This window comes from Heteronotia binoei, chromosome 1 (genome assembly GCF_032191835.1).
Source record: "Heteronotia binoei isolate CCM8104 ecotype False Entrance Well chromosome 1, APGP_CSIRO_Hbin_v1, whole genome shotgun sequence".
Taxonomy (NCBI): Eukaryota; Metazoa; Chordata; class Lepidosauria; order Squamata; family Gekkonidae; genus Heteronotia; species Heteronotia binoei.
In genome coordinates, this window is record NC_083223.1 from 106,397,381 (window position 1) to 106,411,909 (window position 14,529).

At 41.9% G+C, this 14,529-nt stretch overlaps 1 protein-coding gene across 2 annotated transcripts; it reads left to right on the plus strand.

Moving 5' to 3' along the window:
* The first annotated feature begins 1,425 nt into the window (after positions 1–1,425).
* On the plus strand, positions 1,426–13,831 carry LOC132571783 (nephrocan-like). Of its 2 annotated transcripts, none has more exons than XM_060238580.1 (3): positions 1,426–1,639; positions 6,911–7,812; positions 12,987–13,831. In XM_060238580.1, exons 1-3 carry the CDS (start codon positions 1,451–1,453, stop codon positions 13,432–13,434), a joined length of 1,539 nt encoding a protein of 512 aa, XP_060094563.1. In that variant the 5' UTR covers positions 1,426–1,450; the 3' UTR covers positions 13,435–13,831. The 2 variants fall into 2 exon arrangements, with proteins under 2 accessions (XP_060094563.1, XP_060094571.1); XM_060238588.1 differs by lacking the exon at positions 1,426–1,639 and adding an exon at positions 3,477–3,837.
* Positions 13,832–14,529: the final 698 nt, after the last annotated feature.

Below are 14,529 nucleotides of genomic sequence, written 5' to 3' on the forward strand. Positions count from 1 at the left end.
TCCTGCTTGCGGAGGGGGTGGTTGCTTGTTATTGATTATAAGGAAAAAAAACAAAGATAGATTTTGAGGAGCAAACAGCTAATCCAATAACAAACATTATTGAAGAAGGATGAGTTTGTAGAGAAGGTAAATGTGTACTGGGCATCCATTGAAAGTCATTCAGCTTCAGTACAAGTATCCTAGGAAGAAAAATTATCTTTCAGCATTAGCTGGAGCAAATAATGGAACAAATAATGTACTTTGCGAAAGTATTAGTAATCCTCAATGTAATCTTTTAAAAATGTAATAATAAGGCTCCAACATTTTAATTAATACAAAAACTTGAAGAAATTTTTGATTGCAGATTAAAATTCTCCTTTTCTGATTAATCAACAGATGAACATATATGAACATATGAAGCTGCCTTATACTGAATCAGAGCCTTGGTCCATCAAAGTCAGTATTGTCTACTTAGCCTCTCCAGGGTCTCAAACTGAAATTTGCTAACAAGACCTGCAGCCTGATCCTGCACAGGTTGAGTCAGAAGTAAATCTCACCAAGTTCAATTAGACTTACTTCACTATGTGTACATAGTCCTTTAACTGTATTTTCTCTTCCAGAACTTAGAATGTCCTGAGTGTTTCTTCCTTGTTCCATGGTTGTAATACGAAATATCCATATTCCTAAATAAATAGATGCTGTGATGAGAAAAGGTTACCTTACTTGCATGAAGCAGCTGGTAAAGTTAAAAGGTTCTCTTACAGAAAAAGCAAAAACTGATAACTTAATCATACGATAAATAATAGCAAGTTAACTTCCTGCTAGTCAACAGATTTTCAGTTCCCAAGGTACCAAAGGTGAGGGGTCAGCCAAATTCTTCAAATAACATTTTTTGTACAAGACAGTATCCACCGTAAAACTTTTAATCCACTTTCAAAAGAACTACTGACTGATTAGTGTTATAGAACTGCTAAATAAATCTGGAAATTGCTTATTTAATGAAAAAATCTTGCCTGTTTTCAATCTTGTGGCTGGAGAAGGATGAAAGAGATGCTTCGGAGCCTTTTTAAAATACATGGTCATTGAAAATCCATATATTTTATAGCCCTTTATAAAAGGCCTCTTATCTTTCCTCACAACAATTCTATGGTATCACATTGGACCAAACTAGGAAATTGCAGATAACAGAAGTGTTTGCAGATTAGACCTCAGGCAATAAATAAAATCTATTTCCCATGCCAGCCAAAATAAAGACTCCTTATCATTGTTTAAACCTTATGCTCTTTGTGAAACTTGCTAATATTTTAACCAGAGGGACTGTCTCTACTCTTTTTTTTTGCAAAAGGAGAACCAACAGCTGTATTTATCTTTTTATCAGATGTTACACTATAAAAGAGCACACGATACCCACAAATTCATGTTGCAGACTGCAATTAACTGGTACTCCTCAGGAAGGTGCTACTTAGGAAAGATGCTGATGTTTTACATTTTATTCCTTTTGTTTCCCTTGCACAGTGATGTTGCTGCCATGTGCCCACGAAAATGCAACTGTGACTTGTTAAGGAGAGTGCAATGCTATAAAGTTGGACAGATGCCTAAAGAGATTGCTTCCACTACCAGGAGACTTTACATCAGCCACAGCAAAATCAAACAGCTCCAGGTAGGATGCTTTGTTCATGGAGTAGCTGAAGTAGAGGCTGCCAGGATAGCCAGATGCACTGGAGGATGGGGCTCCAGATTTTCTGGACAGGTGGCAGAGACATTTCCTAAATTAATGATGGGGTTGTAGAAGTTGGACTTTTCACTACAGATGCTTTGTAGAAGAGAAAAACCAATCCCTTCTATAGAAAGTTGAAGAATTCCATTCTTTGCATCTGGTCACCCTAAGGCTGCAGTCCTGACTGTGCTTGTCAAGGAATAACTCCCATAAACCTCAACAGGTCTTATTTCTGCATAAATGTATCTAGGTTGTTTTGGCTTAATACATCTATACAGTAACTAAATGTATTTGCTTAAAATCACAAAGTAGTGAGATAGCTTTCAAGTTTCACAGAACAGGAAAAAGGGGAGGGGAAATGCTGATGGTAAGTGATGTCCAGCTTTAACATTCATGTAGCATCATCCCACTCATTTCATTGAAGAGTAGGTCCCACTGATTTCAATGAGACTGTAACTGCACATAGATATTTTTAAATAGGAATTGTCAGACAAAGCCATTGAAGAAACACAGACAAATACTAGCAATTTTTCCTGTTTTGAGCTGGATTCTACTTATACCTATATTTCATTAAATAACCGATCAAGTGATTATAACATTCTTTATGGCTCTATCAAAAGCATGGTGGAACATTATTAAATCTATTAAAGCTAATGGATTTAGAAGGATGTAACTCTGCTTAGGGTTACACTATCTATCCCACACTCCTCAATGAATTCCCAAAGTATTTATACAGCTTCCATTATAAATTAAGCCTTCTGTTGATAGTTTCATTTTTATCATTCATAAGTTTTAAAAATGAAAACATACCATTTTCAGCATATTGGTCTGCCTGCCTAATAACAGCCATAGAAATGTACGCACTTTAGAAATAAAAAATCCTGTATTAAAAAGACTATGACAGCTTTGGCTACCAAGGGCTTCACTGCTGAGTTTTTCAGTTACTTTCAGCAGCAAAGAATCCTGAATCCAAAACCAGCTAAAGAAAGATTTCTATAAAAGAATGTGAAATATTATGCCTCAGACATATTTGGAACAGGCACGCCAATTCCTAAATATTTGATCCTATCCAAACTAAATGGAGTTGTGACTTAGAGCAACGCTAAGTAGGTCTGCTCAGAATCCTTCTTGTTCCATTCAAGATAGAAAGCTCATGCTAGCTCCAGGGTTGGGAAATATCTGGAGATTTTGGGGGTGAGCAGGGCAAGATTTGGGGAGGGGAGGGACTTCAACAGGGCATAATACCATAGAGTTCACCTTTCAAAGTGGCCATTTTCTTCCAGGTGAACTGATCTCTGTCGCCTGAAGATCAATTGTAATTGCAGGAGGCCTCCAGACACTACCTAGAGATTGGCAATCCCATGCCTGAGACAAAATTCACAAATGCTAAACTCTGGGACATGCAAAATGCCATTTCTCATCATTGAATTACTACAAACTGATCTGAAGCTTTTTTTTGTAACCCTTCAATTCCATAAATGAATGGTTAGTAATCAGATGCTCTCTACTGAACACATATACACCATGAAAAGCAAAATCAACCTGTAGTTTTAGTCTCAGCTAAGAGTCCTATCACACAGTTCATTTGCTACCAAGCAGTGGAGTTTTTTTTGAGCAGAAACACAGTTCCGGCTGGCTTGGTGTCAGATGGTGTGGCCTAATAGGCAGATAAGTTCCTGCTGAGCTTTTCTACAAAAAAGCCCTGTGTGAAACCATTGTGATTTCAGGGGGTGTGGCCTAATATGTAAATAGCTGTCCCCTATATGCTACATATATTTGCAACTCCCTGCTCCTTGCATTCACCCATAAGATTTTAGGGTTCCCCTCAGTTTCTTCATTATTTTGGCCTGAAGAAGCACACATTTCAGGTACCCAACTGGTCTTCTAAACAACAGCATCAAAAAATATCCCTTTCAGTGCAATCCTATGCACATTCACTCAGCATTCAGTTCCACTTTATTGATTGGGGCTTACTACCAGAGAAATGTGCATAGGGTTACAGCCTAAGCTGCTATTTTATACACGCTTGCTAGGGATGAAGTTCCACTGAACTCACTGGAATTTATTTAGATGCTGAGGATTGCACGGTTACTCTCTCAAGAGCTTGAGCTGCTGACATGAAGCCAAAAAGAAACATTCAGGTAGCTCTACTATCTACTTGAACAAATGCATTTAAGTTTAAAGTAGATCTGTTATGGACGGATTTGTGGATTAAAGCTAAAATTTACTGGAGTAGTTCTGATATAGTTGCGGGTGGTATTTATTCTTGTACAAATAGGCCTGTTTGCTCATTAGTATAAACTGTAACCATAATTTTGTGGACAAGAGGAAATAGTATTTGCATGTCATGACCAGAAAGAAAAATGGAGGTTCTTTATCAATGTAATTTACTATTTTGTCAAATACCAACCTGATAACAGTAGAAATGCAAACTTCAAAAGTGCCTTTGAAAAGAACCATTGTTCTGACAGTTTAAATCTCCGAAATAAACATCTAAAATATGTTATCAGTGTAATCCCCTCCCCTGTCTTTCTCTGTGAAATAAATAAGTAGTGCTAATGTTTCTCATTCTGTCCACTTAATTTGTCTCTGACATAGCAGGATATTTTAAATAAATGACAAAATGGAGTCAAAATTAAATGAAGTATCTTCAAGACTACAGCCCTGAGAATTTATTTGAAGTAACAAGTAGATTGAGCAAAGTGGTCTTATTTCTGAATAAATTTACCCAAGATTAAAAAGCATGGTTGTAATCCAGAAACCACTTACTAAAGAGGAAGGGAAAAGGGATGTGGCTGAACAGAAGAACATCTGCTTAACTTGCTGAAGGTCTCAGGTTCAATCCCCAACATCTTCAGTTGAAAAAAACCAAGTAGTTGGCTATGTGGAATACCTCTGCCTGTGACCCTGGAAAGCCACTGCTAGTCTGAGTAGACAATACTGATCTTGATGGACAAATGGCCTGATTCAATATAAGGAAACTTCATGTGTCCATGTGTCTTCAAGTATCATTTAACAGAGAGGCTTGTAATGTTCCCTCTAAGCTGTGGAGTGAGCAAAAATTTTAAATTTATCAGAATTTTAATGTTAAATGTAACTTTGTTTTTTGTATAACTGAATGATGTTGTTAGCCGCCCTGAGCCTGCTCCGGTGGGGAGGGCGGGATATAAATAAAATTACCTACCTACCTACCTACCTACCTACATTTTTAAGCTATTAGCTTTAAACGTGAGCTACTGGCATTAAACTTGTGAACTGCTGCATAAATTAGGTTGCTCTGGGGCCATTTTTCCTAAGCTGAGACAAAAATGTGTGAGCTGGAGGCTAAAACATTTTGAGCTAGCTCACATTAACTCAGCTTAGCGGGAATACTGGAGGCTTGTATGTAAGTAAATATACTTAAAATCATGCTGCATGCATGCCCCACTGATATCAATTGAAGATTAAGTGTGTTCTTAATTTTCTCCCATTTAAATTATTGGGATCAACATTTTGAAAGATGCCAGCCTCCAGGTAGGACCTGGGGATCCCCCAGAATTACAGTTTATCTCCAGACTAAAGAGATCAGTTCCTCTGGAGAAAATGGATGCTTTGGGGAGTGGACTCTAGGGCATTGTACCTAGGGTTGCCAAGTCCAATTCAAGAAATATCTGGGGACTTTGGGGGCGGAGCCAGGAGACTTTGGGGACGGAGCCAGGAGACATTGGGGGAGGAGCTAGGAGCAAGGCTGTGACAAGCATAATTGAACTCCAAAGGGAGTTCTGGCCATTGCATTTAAAGGGACGGCACACCTTTTCAATGCCTTCCCTCCATAGGAAATAATGAAGGATAAGGGCACTTTCTTTTGGGGCTCATAGAATTGGACCCCCTTGTCCAATCGTTTTGAAACTTGGGGGGTATTTTGGGGAGATGCACTAGATGCTGTACCGAAAATTTGGTGCCTCTACCTCAAAAAACAGTCCCCCCAGGGCCCCAGATACCCGCGGATCAATTCTCCATGATTTTCTATGGGAATAAATCTCCATAGGGAATAACAGAGTTCCCAGCAGACATTTCCCTCTCCTCCCCCCGCTTTCTGACGACCCTGAAGCGGGGGGAGGGCCTCCAAAGCGGGGGATCCCCTGCCCCCACCTGGGGATTGGCAACCCTAATTGTACCCCACTGAGGTCCCTGTTCTCCTCAGGTGCAATCCCTAAATCTCCCAGAGTTTCACAATCTAGATCTGGCAACTCTCCCCTCCCCATCTCATTGGTGGCTGGGTAGGATTGCCAAACTTCAGGTGGTAGCTGGAGATCTCCCACTATTACAACTGATCTCCAAGCAACAAAGATCTGTTCATCTGGAGAAAATAGTCAGTTTGGAAGGTGAACTCCAGGACTTTTTTTTTTTGGTAGCAGGAACTCCTTTGCATATTAGGCCACACACCCCTGATGTAGCCAATCCTCCAAGAGCTTACAGTAGGCCCTGTAATAAGGAGTTCCTGCTACAAAAAAAAAGCCTATGGCATTATGTCCCATTGAAGTCCTTTCTCTCCCCAAATCCCACCCTCCACCCCATAAATATTCCATATTTCCCAACCTGAAACCGGCAACCCTGGAGGGACTTGGCCACCCTACCTCTTGAGCCTATAAATATTTACGCAAAATATTGGAGTGCAGTTGGATTTATTCTAAGTGTGACTAGGACTATAGCCTTTAAAATGATCTGTATGTTGTACACAAATATTTGGAGGGTGCTAGCTTGGCACAGAATATACTGTACATAACAAAAGTAATTTAGGAGCACACTTACAGCTTTAAACATTCAAAAAGAACTAATATTGTTTCACAAAATACATTGATAAAAGTTTGAATAATACAAAATTTGAGAGTCCATCAGTTTAAAGTCCACCAGGACGTGCTACTCAAGTGTAGCTATGTTGACATGCAGACCTGTCCATAAAGAAACAATGTAACTGTTTAAGGAACTTTCAAAAGTAATTTTTAGTAGGATACTGATCTCTGCCACCTGGAGATAGGCTGCCCCAATTTCATTCTGTATAACTCTTTCCTGCCCATCACTTCCATTCATTTAAATATATTTAATCAGGAAAATTCCAGATGGTTTATGGCCATGGAGGAGCTAGTGAAATGATCCTGCTGTGACAGCACATTGGTAATTTTGCCCCCAATAATTTTACCCCCAAAATCATTTTGCTGTGGTTTTTGCCTTTAGATTTCTGATGTCAGTCGAATGCTTGCCCTTGAAGAATTTGTTCTAACCTGCAGTGGGACAGAATCAGTGGAGAGGAATGCTTTCAATGCCCTGGCTGCCTTGAGGATACTGGAACTCTGGAAAAATAAGCTGAGACATATACCTACCTTGCTTCCAGCAAACCTGGAAATACTGAAGCTTGGTGATAATTTAATAAGTGTTCTGAATGAGTCCGATTTTGAAGGTTTGAAAAAATTAAGAGTTCTTGATATACAAAACAATCCAATTTTGGCTCTTTCTTCTAGTACCCTTTCCTCCCTTAGCAGTTTACAGAGTTTGATTTTGGATGGGAATAATATGGAATCAGTGTCAGGACCACTCAACCTTCTTAGCCTGAAGTACCTGAGCATGGAGAATAATAAACTGCAGTCTTTTCCAGGAAGCTTTTTCACAGCTCTCCAAACTCTTTTGTTCCTCAATTTAAATGGCAATTTGCTAACCAAAGCCCCTTCAGACTTGCCCAGATCCTTATTATCCCTGATGCTAGAAAGGAATCAGCTAAAAATGCTACGATCTGAAGATGTGAAACAACTGGCAAACTTGTCAGAACTTTGCTTGTCTGAAAACCAGCTTTCATCAGTTGATGGAGCTCAGTTTCTTTCCAGCCTGACTAGGTTGGAACTGGCTGGAAACAAACTCCAAACAATTCCAGTCAGTCTACCAGTCACATTACAAAAGATTGACTTCAGCAATAATCGAATTGAGAAAATTAAAGCCCAAGATTTCCAGAATCTTCAGAACCTAAAGCATTTGTTTCTTGACAACAATGTTGTTAAAACATTTGAGGATGGGGCATTCCAGAGATGCACAGTACTGTCTAACCTGGCACTTGAACAAAACCTACTTAGTTCTATACCACTAAGGTAAGTGATACTAAATGCCAAAAATCCTAAAAATGTAATTTTGTTAAGTTTAATGTATTAGTGGGATAGTTAAAGGGCATTTAATTTTGATAATCGATGCATTTTATACTGTGTTTCACAAGAAATTAACAAAATGTAATTGTCAATGTACTATTGTAGTATGTTCCACAAGAAAAAAACACTGAAAACAGAAAAAGGGGGAAAAACTTAACCCAAAACAAAATGAATTAAGTATCTTAAGGTTAAGAAAATATAAACATACAGGACAAATAATGTTGTTAGTCAATTTAAAAATTAACAAGTATTAACAAATATACAAAAATACATGCATTTATTTCAGATAATGGCTCTTATAATAGCTGCAGTTATCATTGATATGGTTGTCAAGTCCAGTTCAAGAAATATCTGAGGACTTTGGGGGTGGATCCAGGAGACTTTAGAAGTGGAGCCAGGAGACATTGGGGGTGGGGCCAGGAGCAAGGTTGTGACAAGCATCATTGAGCTCTGAAGGCAGTTCTAGCCATCACATTTAAAGGGATCACGTGCATTTTAAATGCTTTCCCTCCATTGGAAATAATGAAGGATAGGGGTGGCTTCTTTTGGGGTTCATAGAATTGGACCCCCTGGTCCAATCCTTTTGAACCTTGGAGGGTGTTTTGAGGAGAGGCACTGGATGCAAAATTGGTGCCTCTACCTTAAAAACAGCCCCCCTCCCCAGAGCCCTAGATACCCGCAGATCAATTCTCCATTTTTCCCTATGGGAATCAGTCTCCATAGGGAATAATGGAGTGCCCAGCAGACATTTCCCTCCCCCCTCGCTTTCTGATGACCCTGAAGTGGGGGTCACTTAAGTTGTTCACAGTGACTTGAAGTTTGGAGACTTGAATTTCTTGGCGTTCATACCCTTGTATCTGAAATTGATTACTTGATGCTAGAAGAAGCAGTTGTGAAACAAGGCAATAGTACATCCTTGTTGCAATAATTGGACTGCTAGCTGCCTTAAAATTTGAATTTAGTTGGACATCACTCATCATTCTTCTCCAGGGCTGCATTAGACCTTTCACCAAGGAAACAGCTTTGGACTGCTTTAAAAATTGGACTTGATTTCTGATGGCCACTTTGGGATGTTCTATTTCCTAAATTATTGAGTTGTGTCTGTGCTTTATGTTACATAGAATACACTAAGCTTTTGATAATATTGTTATTGTTTCTTTAGTGTCTGAGGCTGGTAATCACAGAGCAGCCACCCATTTCCACCCCCCACCCGAGACTACCCATCAGCCCCATTCTTGTGCATGCTGCATCTAGCAGCCATCAAAGTGTGACAGGGGGGAAGGGAGTGGGGACCAGTGTTCCCTCTAAGGAGTTAGCGTGAGCTAGCTCACAGATTTTTAGCCTCCAGCTCACACATTTTTGTCTCCGTTCAGGAAAAATGGCCCCAGAAAAAGCTAATTTGTGCAGTAGCTCACAACTTTAATACCGGTAGCTCACAAAGTAGAATTTTTGCTCACAAGACTCTGCAGCTTAGAGGGAACATTGGTGGGGACCTTAGTATGGGGTCAGCTTCTAAGATGCCACTGGACCCCTGTTATGTTTGGCAGCTGAACTATATAGAAGACCAGTGGCACCTGAAAGACTAAAAACACTGGCCTGCCCTCTTGGACATATGAAGAGGAATCCCTAAAGGGAAATCACAGATTGGGAGGAGGAGGTAGGGAGGCAGGGACTTTGTCTCATCTGCTCACAAACAAACAAAAAGGGGCAAAGCTGTTACTTTACTGAAATGCAAATCATGAAGTGATCTAATGGAGAAAATGGCTGCTTTGATGGGTGGACTCTATGGCATTGTACCATGCTGAGACCCCTTTCCTCCCCAAACCCTTCCCTCTACCAGATCTACCCCTAAGGACTCCAGGTATTTTCCAACACAGACCTGGCAACACTATCTCCAGACTACAGAGATCAGTTCCCCTGAGTAAATGGATACTTTGGAGGTTGGCCTTATATGGCATTGTACCCCACTCATATCCTTGTCTGCCCTAGGATCCATTCCCAAACCTCCAGGTGTTTCCCAGCCTGTATCTGGCAGCCCTACCCCCCCAATCCCCCACCAGTGGCCAGGGGGACCTGGCTATCCTACATAGGCCATGGTGCTGGTTTGGGTTTGACACCACTGGCTTTGGTTGTGGGAGTGGTGCCCAGCCTTATGTCAGGGGAATGGTGAAAGCATATGAGGACTTCCAGGCTGGGACAGCAGGATTCCTACCCCTGCTTACCTATCAGCAATTTTGATTTGATTAGAACAACTTTGTTATAAACAACTGTAATGGTCACGACATACCAGACACTTTAATGGCTGTCTGTGTAGGTTCAGCTGGCCAGGAGAGAGTTTCTGAAGATCCACCCATCTACAAGTCATGAAGCCTCAGTTGGCCTCAGAGCCACGTGGAAAAGAGAACTTTCTATTTGGATTCAGTAATCAATACCAATTCCCTTGCTGTGTTGTTAGCAGTTAAAGGGTGATTGGGGGTGGGGGTGGGGACACTGAAAGGTGTCCTTAAAAATATTTACAATGAAAATAATGAAGTAAGGAGTCCAGTTTTGATTAACAAGACAATGGAGGTTGAAGGGTTAAACTCTTTCTGCCCATTCTGCACAGTACAGAGGCAAATTGAGTTTCCTTGAGCCATTTTATAAATGGATGAGATGTTCAAACATCCTCTCAACTGTGTCAGTAAAAGTTGCCTTTGAACTGCTTCATAGTCTGAAATGCTAGAATGACTTGAAAATATAGAGTACTAAATGCACCATGGAACTGCACCACGGCACTGTAGGCTTCCCAAATCCCCCGCCTGGGCGGGGGACCCCCAATTTGGAGCCTCCTCCCCCTGCTCACCAAAGATCTGGAAAGCGGGGGGGAGGGGGAATAGCGGCCCTTCCCACCAAGCCCCGATCCCAGCAGCTTCTCCTTGCCCCTTCCCTTCCCACCAATCCCCAATGCTTCTCCTCGTCCCTTCGCTTCCCACCCCGGATTGCAGCAGCTTCTCCTTGCCCTTCCCTTCCCACCCAGCCCCGATCGCAGCAGCCTTTCTTCCGTTTTCCCAGGCTGCTTCCCGCCCCCAGTCAGCTGGCTGGCGGGGGTAAGCCCCGCCCTGCCCGCAAAGGACCATGTGCCTTTGCACCTCCGGAGGCTTGACTTGAAAGGCTTCAATTTGGGATGGTGTGTCTGTGTTGCTGTGAAGAAGCTGGCAGCAACTGGTGAGAGGCCAATCCCCTGCTTCAGACTCGCCAGAAACGGGGGAGGGGGGGAGGGAAACGTCTTCATTATTCCCTGTGTGGAGATCGATTCTCATAGGGTATAATGGGGAATTGTTCTGGAGGTTTTGGGAGTTCTGGGGGAGCTGTTTTTTTGAGGTAGAGGCACCAAATTTTCAATATAGTATCTAGTGCCTCTCTCCAAAGTACCCCCCAAGTTTCAAAACAATTGGACCAGGGGGTCCAATTCTATGAGCCCCAAAAGAAGGTGCCCCTATCCATTATTTCCTATGGAAGGAAGACATTTAAAAAGGTGTGCTGTCCCTTTAAATGTGATGGCCAGAACTCTCTTGGAGTTCAATTATACTTGTCACACCCTTGTTCCTGGCTCCGCCCCCAATGTCTCCTGGCTCCACCCCCAAAGTCCCCAGATATTTCTTGAATTGGCCTTGGCAACCCTACGGCAATGAAAATAGAGCAGTACTAGGTTCCACAAATACCAATCATCAAAAACCCTCGTTGGGTTTATAAAGGCAACTGTATTGTAATGTGTTCCACTGTTTGTTGTACGTATTATTGTGCATTACTAGAGTACTAAGGTTGCCACTTTTCTGGCCTTTTCTGGCCACCAGCGGAAGTTGGGGGAGTAGGGTTGCCAGCTCCAGGCTGGAAAACTCCTAGAGATTTGGGGATGGAGCCTGGGAAAGGCAGGTACCTCAGTGGGGTACAATGCCATAGAGACCACCCTTCAAAACTTCCATTTTCTCCAGAGGAACTGACCTCTGTAGTCTGTAATTGAGCTGTAATTCTGGTGGATCCCTAGGTCCCACATGGAGGCTGGCGTCTGTTTAGTACTGCGTTACTGTCTAGTAGGGTTGCAAATCCCCAAGTGGGGGCAGGGGATCCCCTAGTTTGGAAGCGCTCCCCCCATTCAGGGCCATCAGAAAGTGGGGGTGGGGGAGGGAAATGTCTGCTGGGCATTCCATTATTCCCTATGGAGACCGATTCCATAGGATATAATGGAGAATTGATCTACAGGTATCTCAAGCTCTGGGGGACTGTTTTTTGAGGTAGAGCCAGTCTTGAATTCAGCAGTTTACAGGAGCACAGCTCCTGAACCTTTCTGAGAGTTCCCCCTCCTGCTCCCCACCTACCTATCTTGTCCATTGAATAGTAGGTACAGCTGCATAACAATCCCTGGATGAGCTCCACCACCTATTTTTCTTCAAAATGACCCCAGAACCAAATTTGTAGCATAGCATCCAGTGCCTCTCCTCAAAACACCCTCCGAGTTAAAAAAGATTGGACCAGGGGGTCCAATTCCATGAGCTCCCAAAAGAAGGTGACCCTATCCTTCATTATTTCCAGTGGAGGAAAGGCATTTAAAAGGTGTGTGGTCCCTTTAAATGTGATGGTCAGAACTTCCTTTGGAGTTCTATTATTGTGTCACAACCTTGCTCCTGGCTCTACCCTCAAAGTCCCCAGATATTTTTTGAATTGGACATGGGAACCCAGAGTCATCTGCTCATGACCTGAGTTCGATCCCAGCAGAAGCTGGTTCAGGTAGCTGGCTCCAGGTTGACTCATCCCTCTAGCCTTCCAAGGTCGGTAAAATGAGTACCCAGCTTGCGGGGGGGGGGGGAGTGTAGATGACTGGGGAAGGCAATGGCAAACCACCCCGTAAAAAAGTCTGCCGTGAAAACGTTGTGAAAGCAATATTACCCCAGAGTCGGAAATGACTGGTGCCTGCACAGGGGACTACCTTTACCTTTTTAAAAATCCACACTGAGTCTTAGTGAGAAAGGGAGGGTATGAATAAATATGAGAAGTTTTATCCCCCCACCTTGGTTTTCATCATAAATGTGATACATAAAGTATTCTTTATTGAAGATATATGTTGTTCATATTCTTTTCTTCAGCCTTCCACATACTCTAGCCAGATTAGATCTGAAAGGAAACAACATACAAAGAATTCAAGAGCAAGAACTGAAGAATTTAGGGCAGCTACAGGTTTTGAATCTACGAAACAACAAGATAACTGCCCTGGACCATGGCCTCTTGAAATATTTGCCTCGCCTCAGGCATCTGTATCTGGAAGGCAACCCATGGAATTGCACTTGTGACCTCTTCAGAACCAGAAGAGTGCTCACAGCCAAAGGCACAGATGTCAAAGGGGGACAGTGCTCTGCCCCCACAGAAAGCAAGGGAGAGAGCTGGATGTCTTCAAAAAGGATTCTGCATTTGTGCATTCATGACAAGTTCTATTCAGATGAAGAGAGCAAGGAAATCAGAAAGAAAGCAAATGCTGATCATCCTTTCAGCCTCAGAGCAGACACAGATGATTATTATGACTATGAAACAGATTAAGTACAAATATCTAATAAACTTCTGAGTATAGCTTTCTCTGTGCTCTCTGAAGAAGAGCTACAAACAAATGATTAACTCATGGGAACTTTTAAAATTTGAAATAAGGCCACACAGAATATCAGATCCATCCTATGCAGAGAAGAGTGTTTAGACTTGTTGAAATTAATAGGCAAGTGCATATAAAGAGGCTGTGGTTCTTTCCTAGGTTTAAGAATTTGTAGCGAGCTAGTATTAATGGTGTTTAGACATTAATACCGTATTAGTTGTATAGGCAGTTGGCAGCAATGGTTCTAAAATAACAAGAAATTTTTAAAGAAACTGCTTTAGTATATATTTAATACAAAATGTTTAGGATTTTAAAATACAAATATGTATAATAAAAGATCTTGTATGGTCATTTCTACTTTGCTTGTTCATGAGTACACATTTGGGAGATATTTGTGTATCCAGAGTTATACCTGTTTCCATCTCCAGCGATCTGAAAGTACTAGTGAGATGGATCATCTCAAAAGAAACCACAGCCCTCAGTTTGCAAGATCTGAAAATGGCTGGAAATGATAGGACGTTTTGGAGAATATTAATTCCTAATTCCCAGTTGGGGGCAGGGGATCCCCCGATTTGGAGGCCCTTCCCTGCTTTAGGGTAATCAGCAAGAGATGGGGGGAGGGAAATGTCTGTTGGGCACTCCATTATTCCCTATGGAGATCAAGTCCCATAGGATATAATGGAGAATTGATCCATGGGTATGTGGGGCTCTGGTGGGGGGGAGCTGATTTTAGAGGTAGAGGCACCAAATTTGTAGTGTAGCATCTAGTTCCTCTCCTCAAAACACCCTCCAATTTTAAAAAAAATATTGAACCAGGGGGTCCAATTCTATGAACCCCAAAAGAAGGCACCCCTATCCTTCATTATTTCCAATGGAGGGAAGGTGTTTAAAAAGGTGTGCAGTCCCTTTAAGTGTGATGGCCCGAACTCCCTTTGGAGTTCAATTATGCTTGTCACAATCTTGCTCCTGGCTCCACCCCCAAAGTCCCCAGATGATTCATGAATTGCACCGGGCAACCCTATTAATTCATAGGATCGCCATCTGGGTTG

Bases quoted from the DNA above. Each gene is read 5' to 3' on its own strand.
- LOC132571783 (XM_060238580.1), top strand. From the start codon at position 1,451: ATGCTGATGTTTTACATTTTATTCCTTTTGTTTCCCTTGCACAGTGAT. The intron at 1,640-6,910 runs GTAGGATGCTTT...TTTTGCCTTTAG, and splicing joins GCAAAATCAAACAGCTCCAG to ATTTCTGATGTCAGTCGAAT. The intron at 7,813-12,986 runs GTAAGTGATACT...TCTTTTCTTCAG, and splicing joins CTTAGTTCTATACCACTAAG to CCTTCCACATACTCTAGCCA.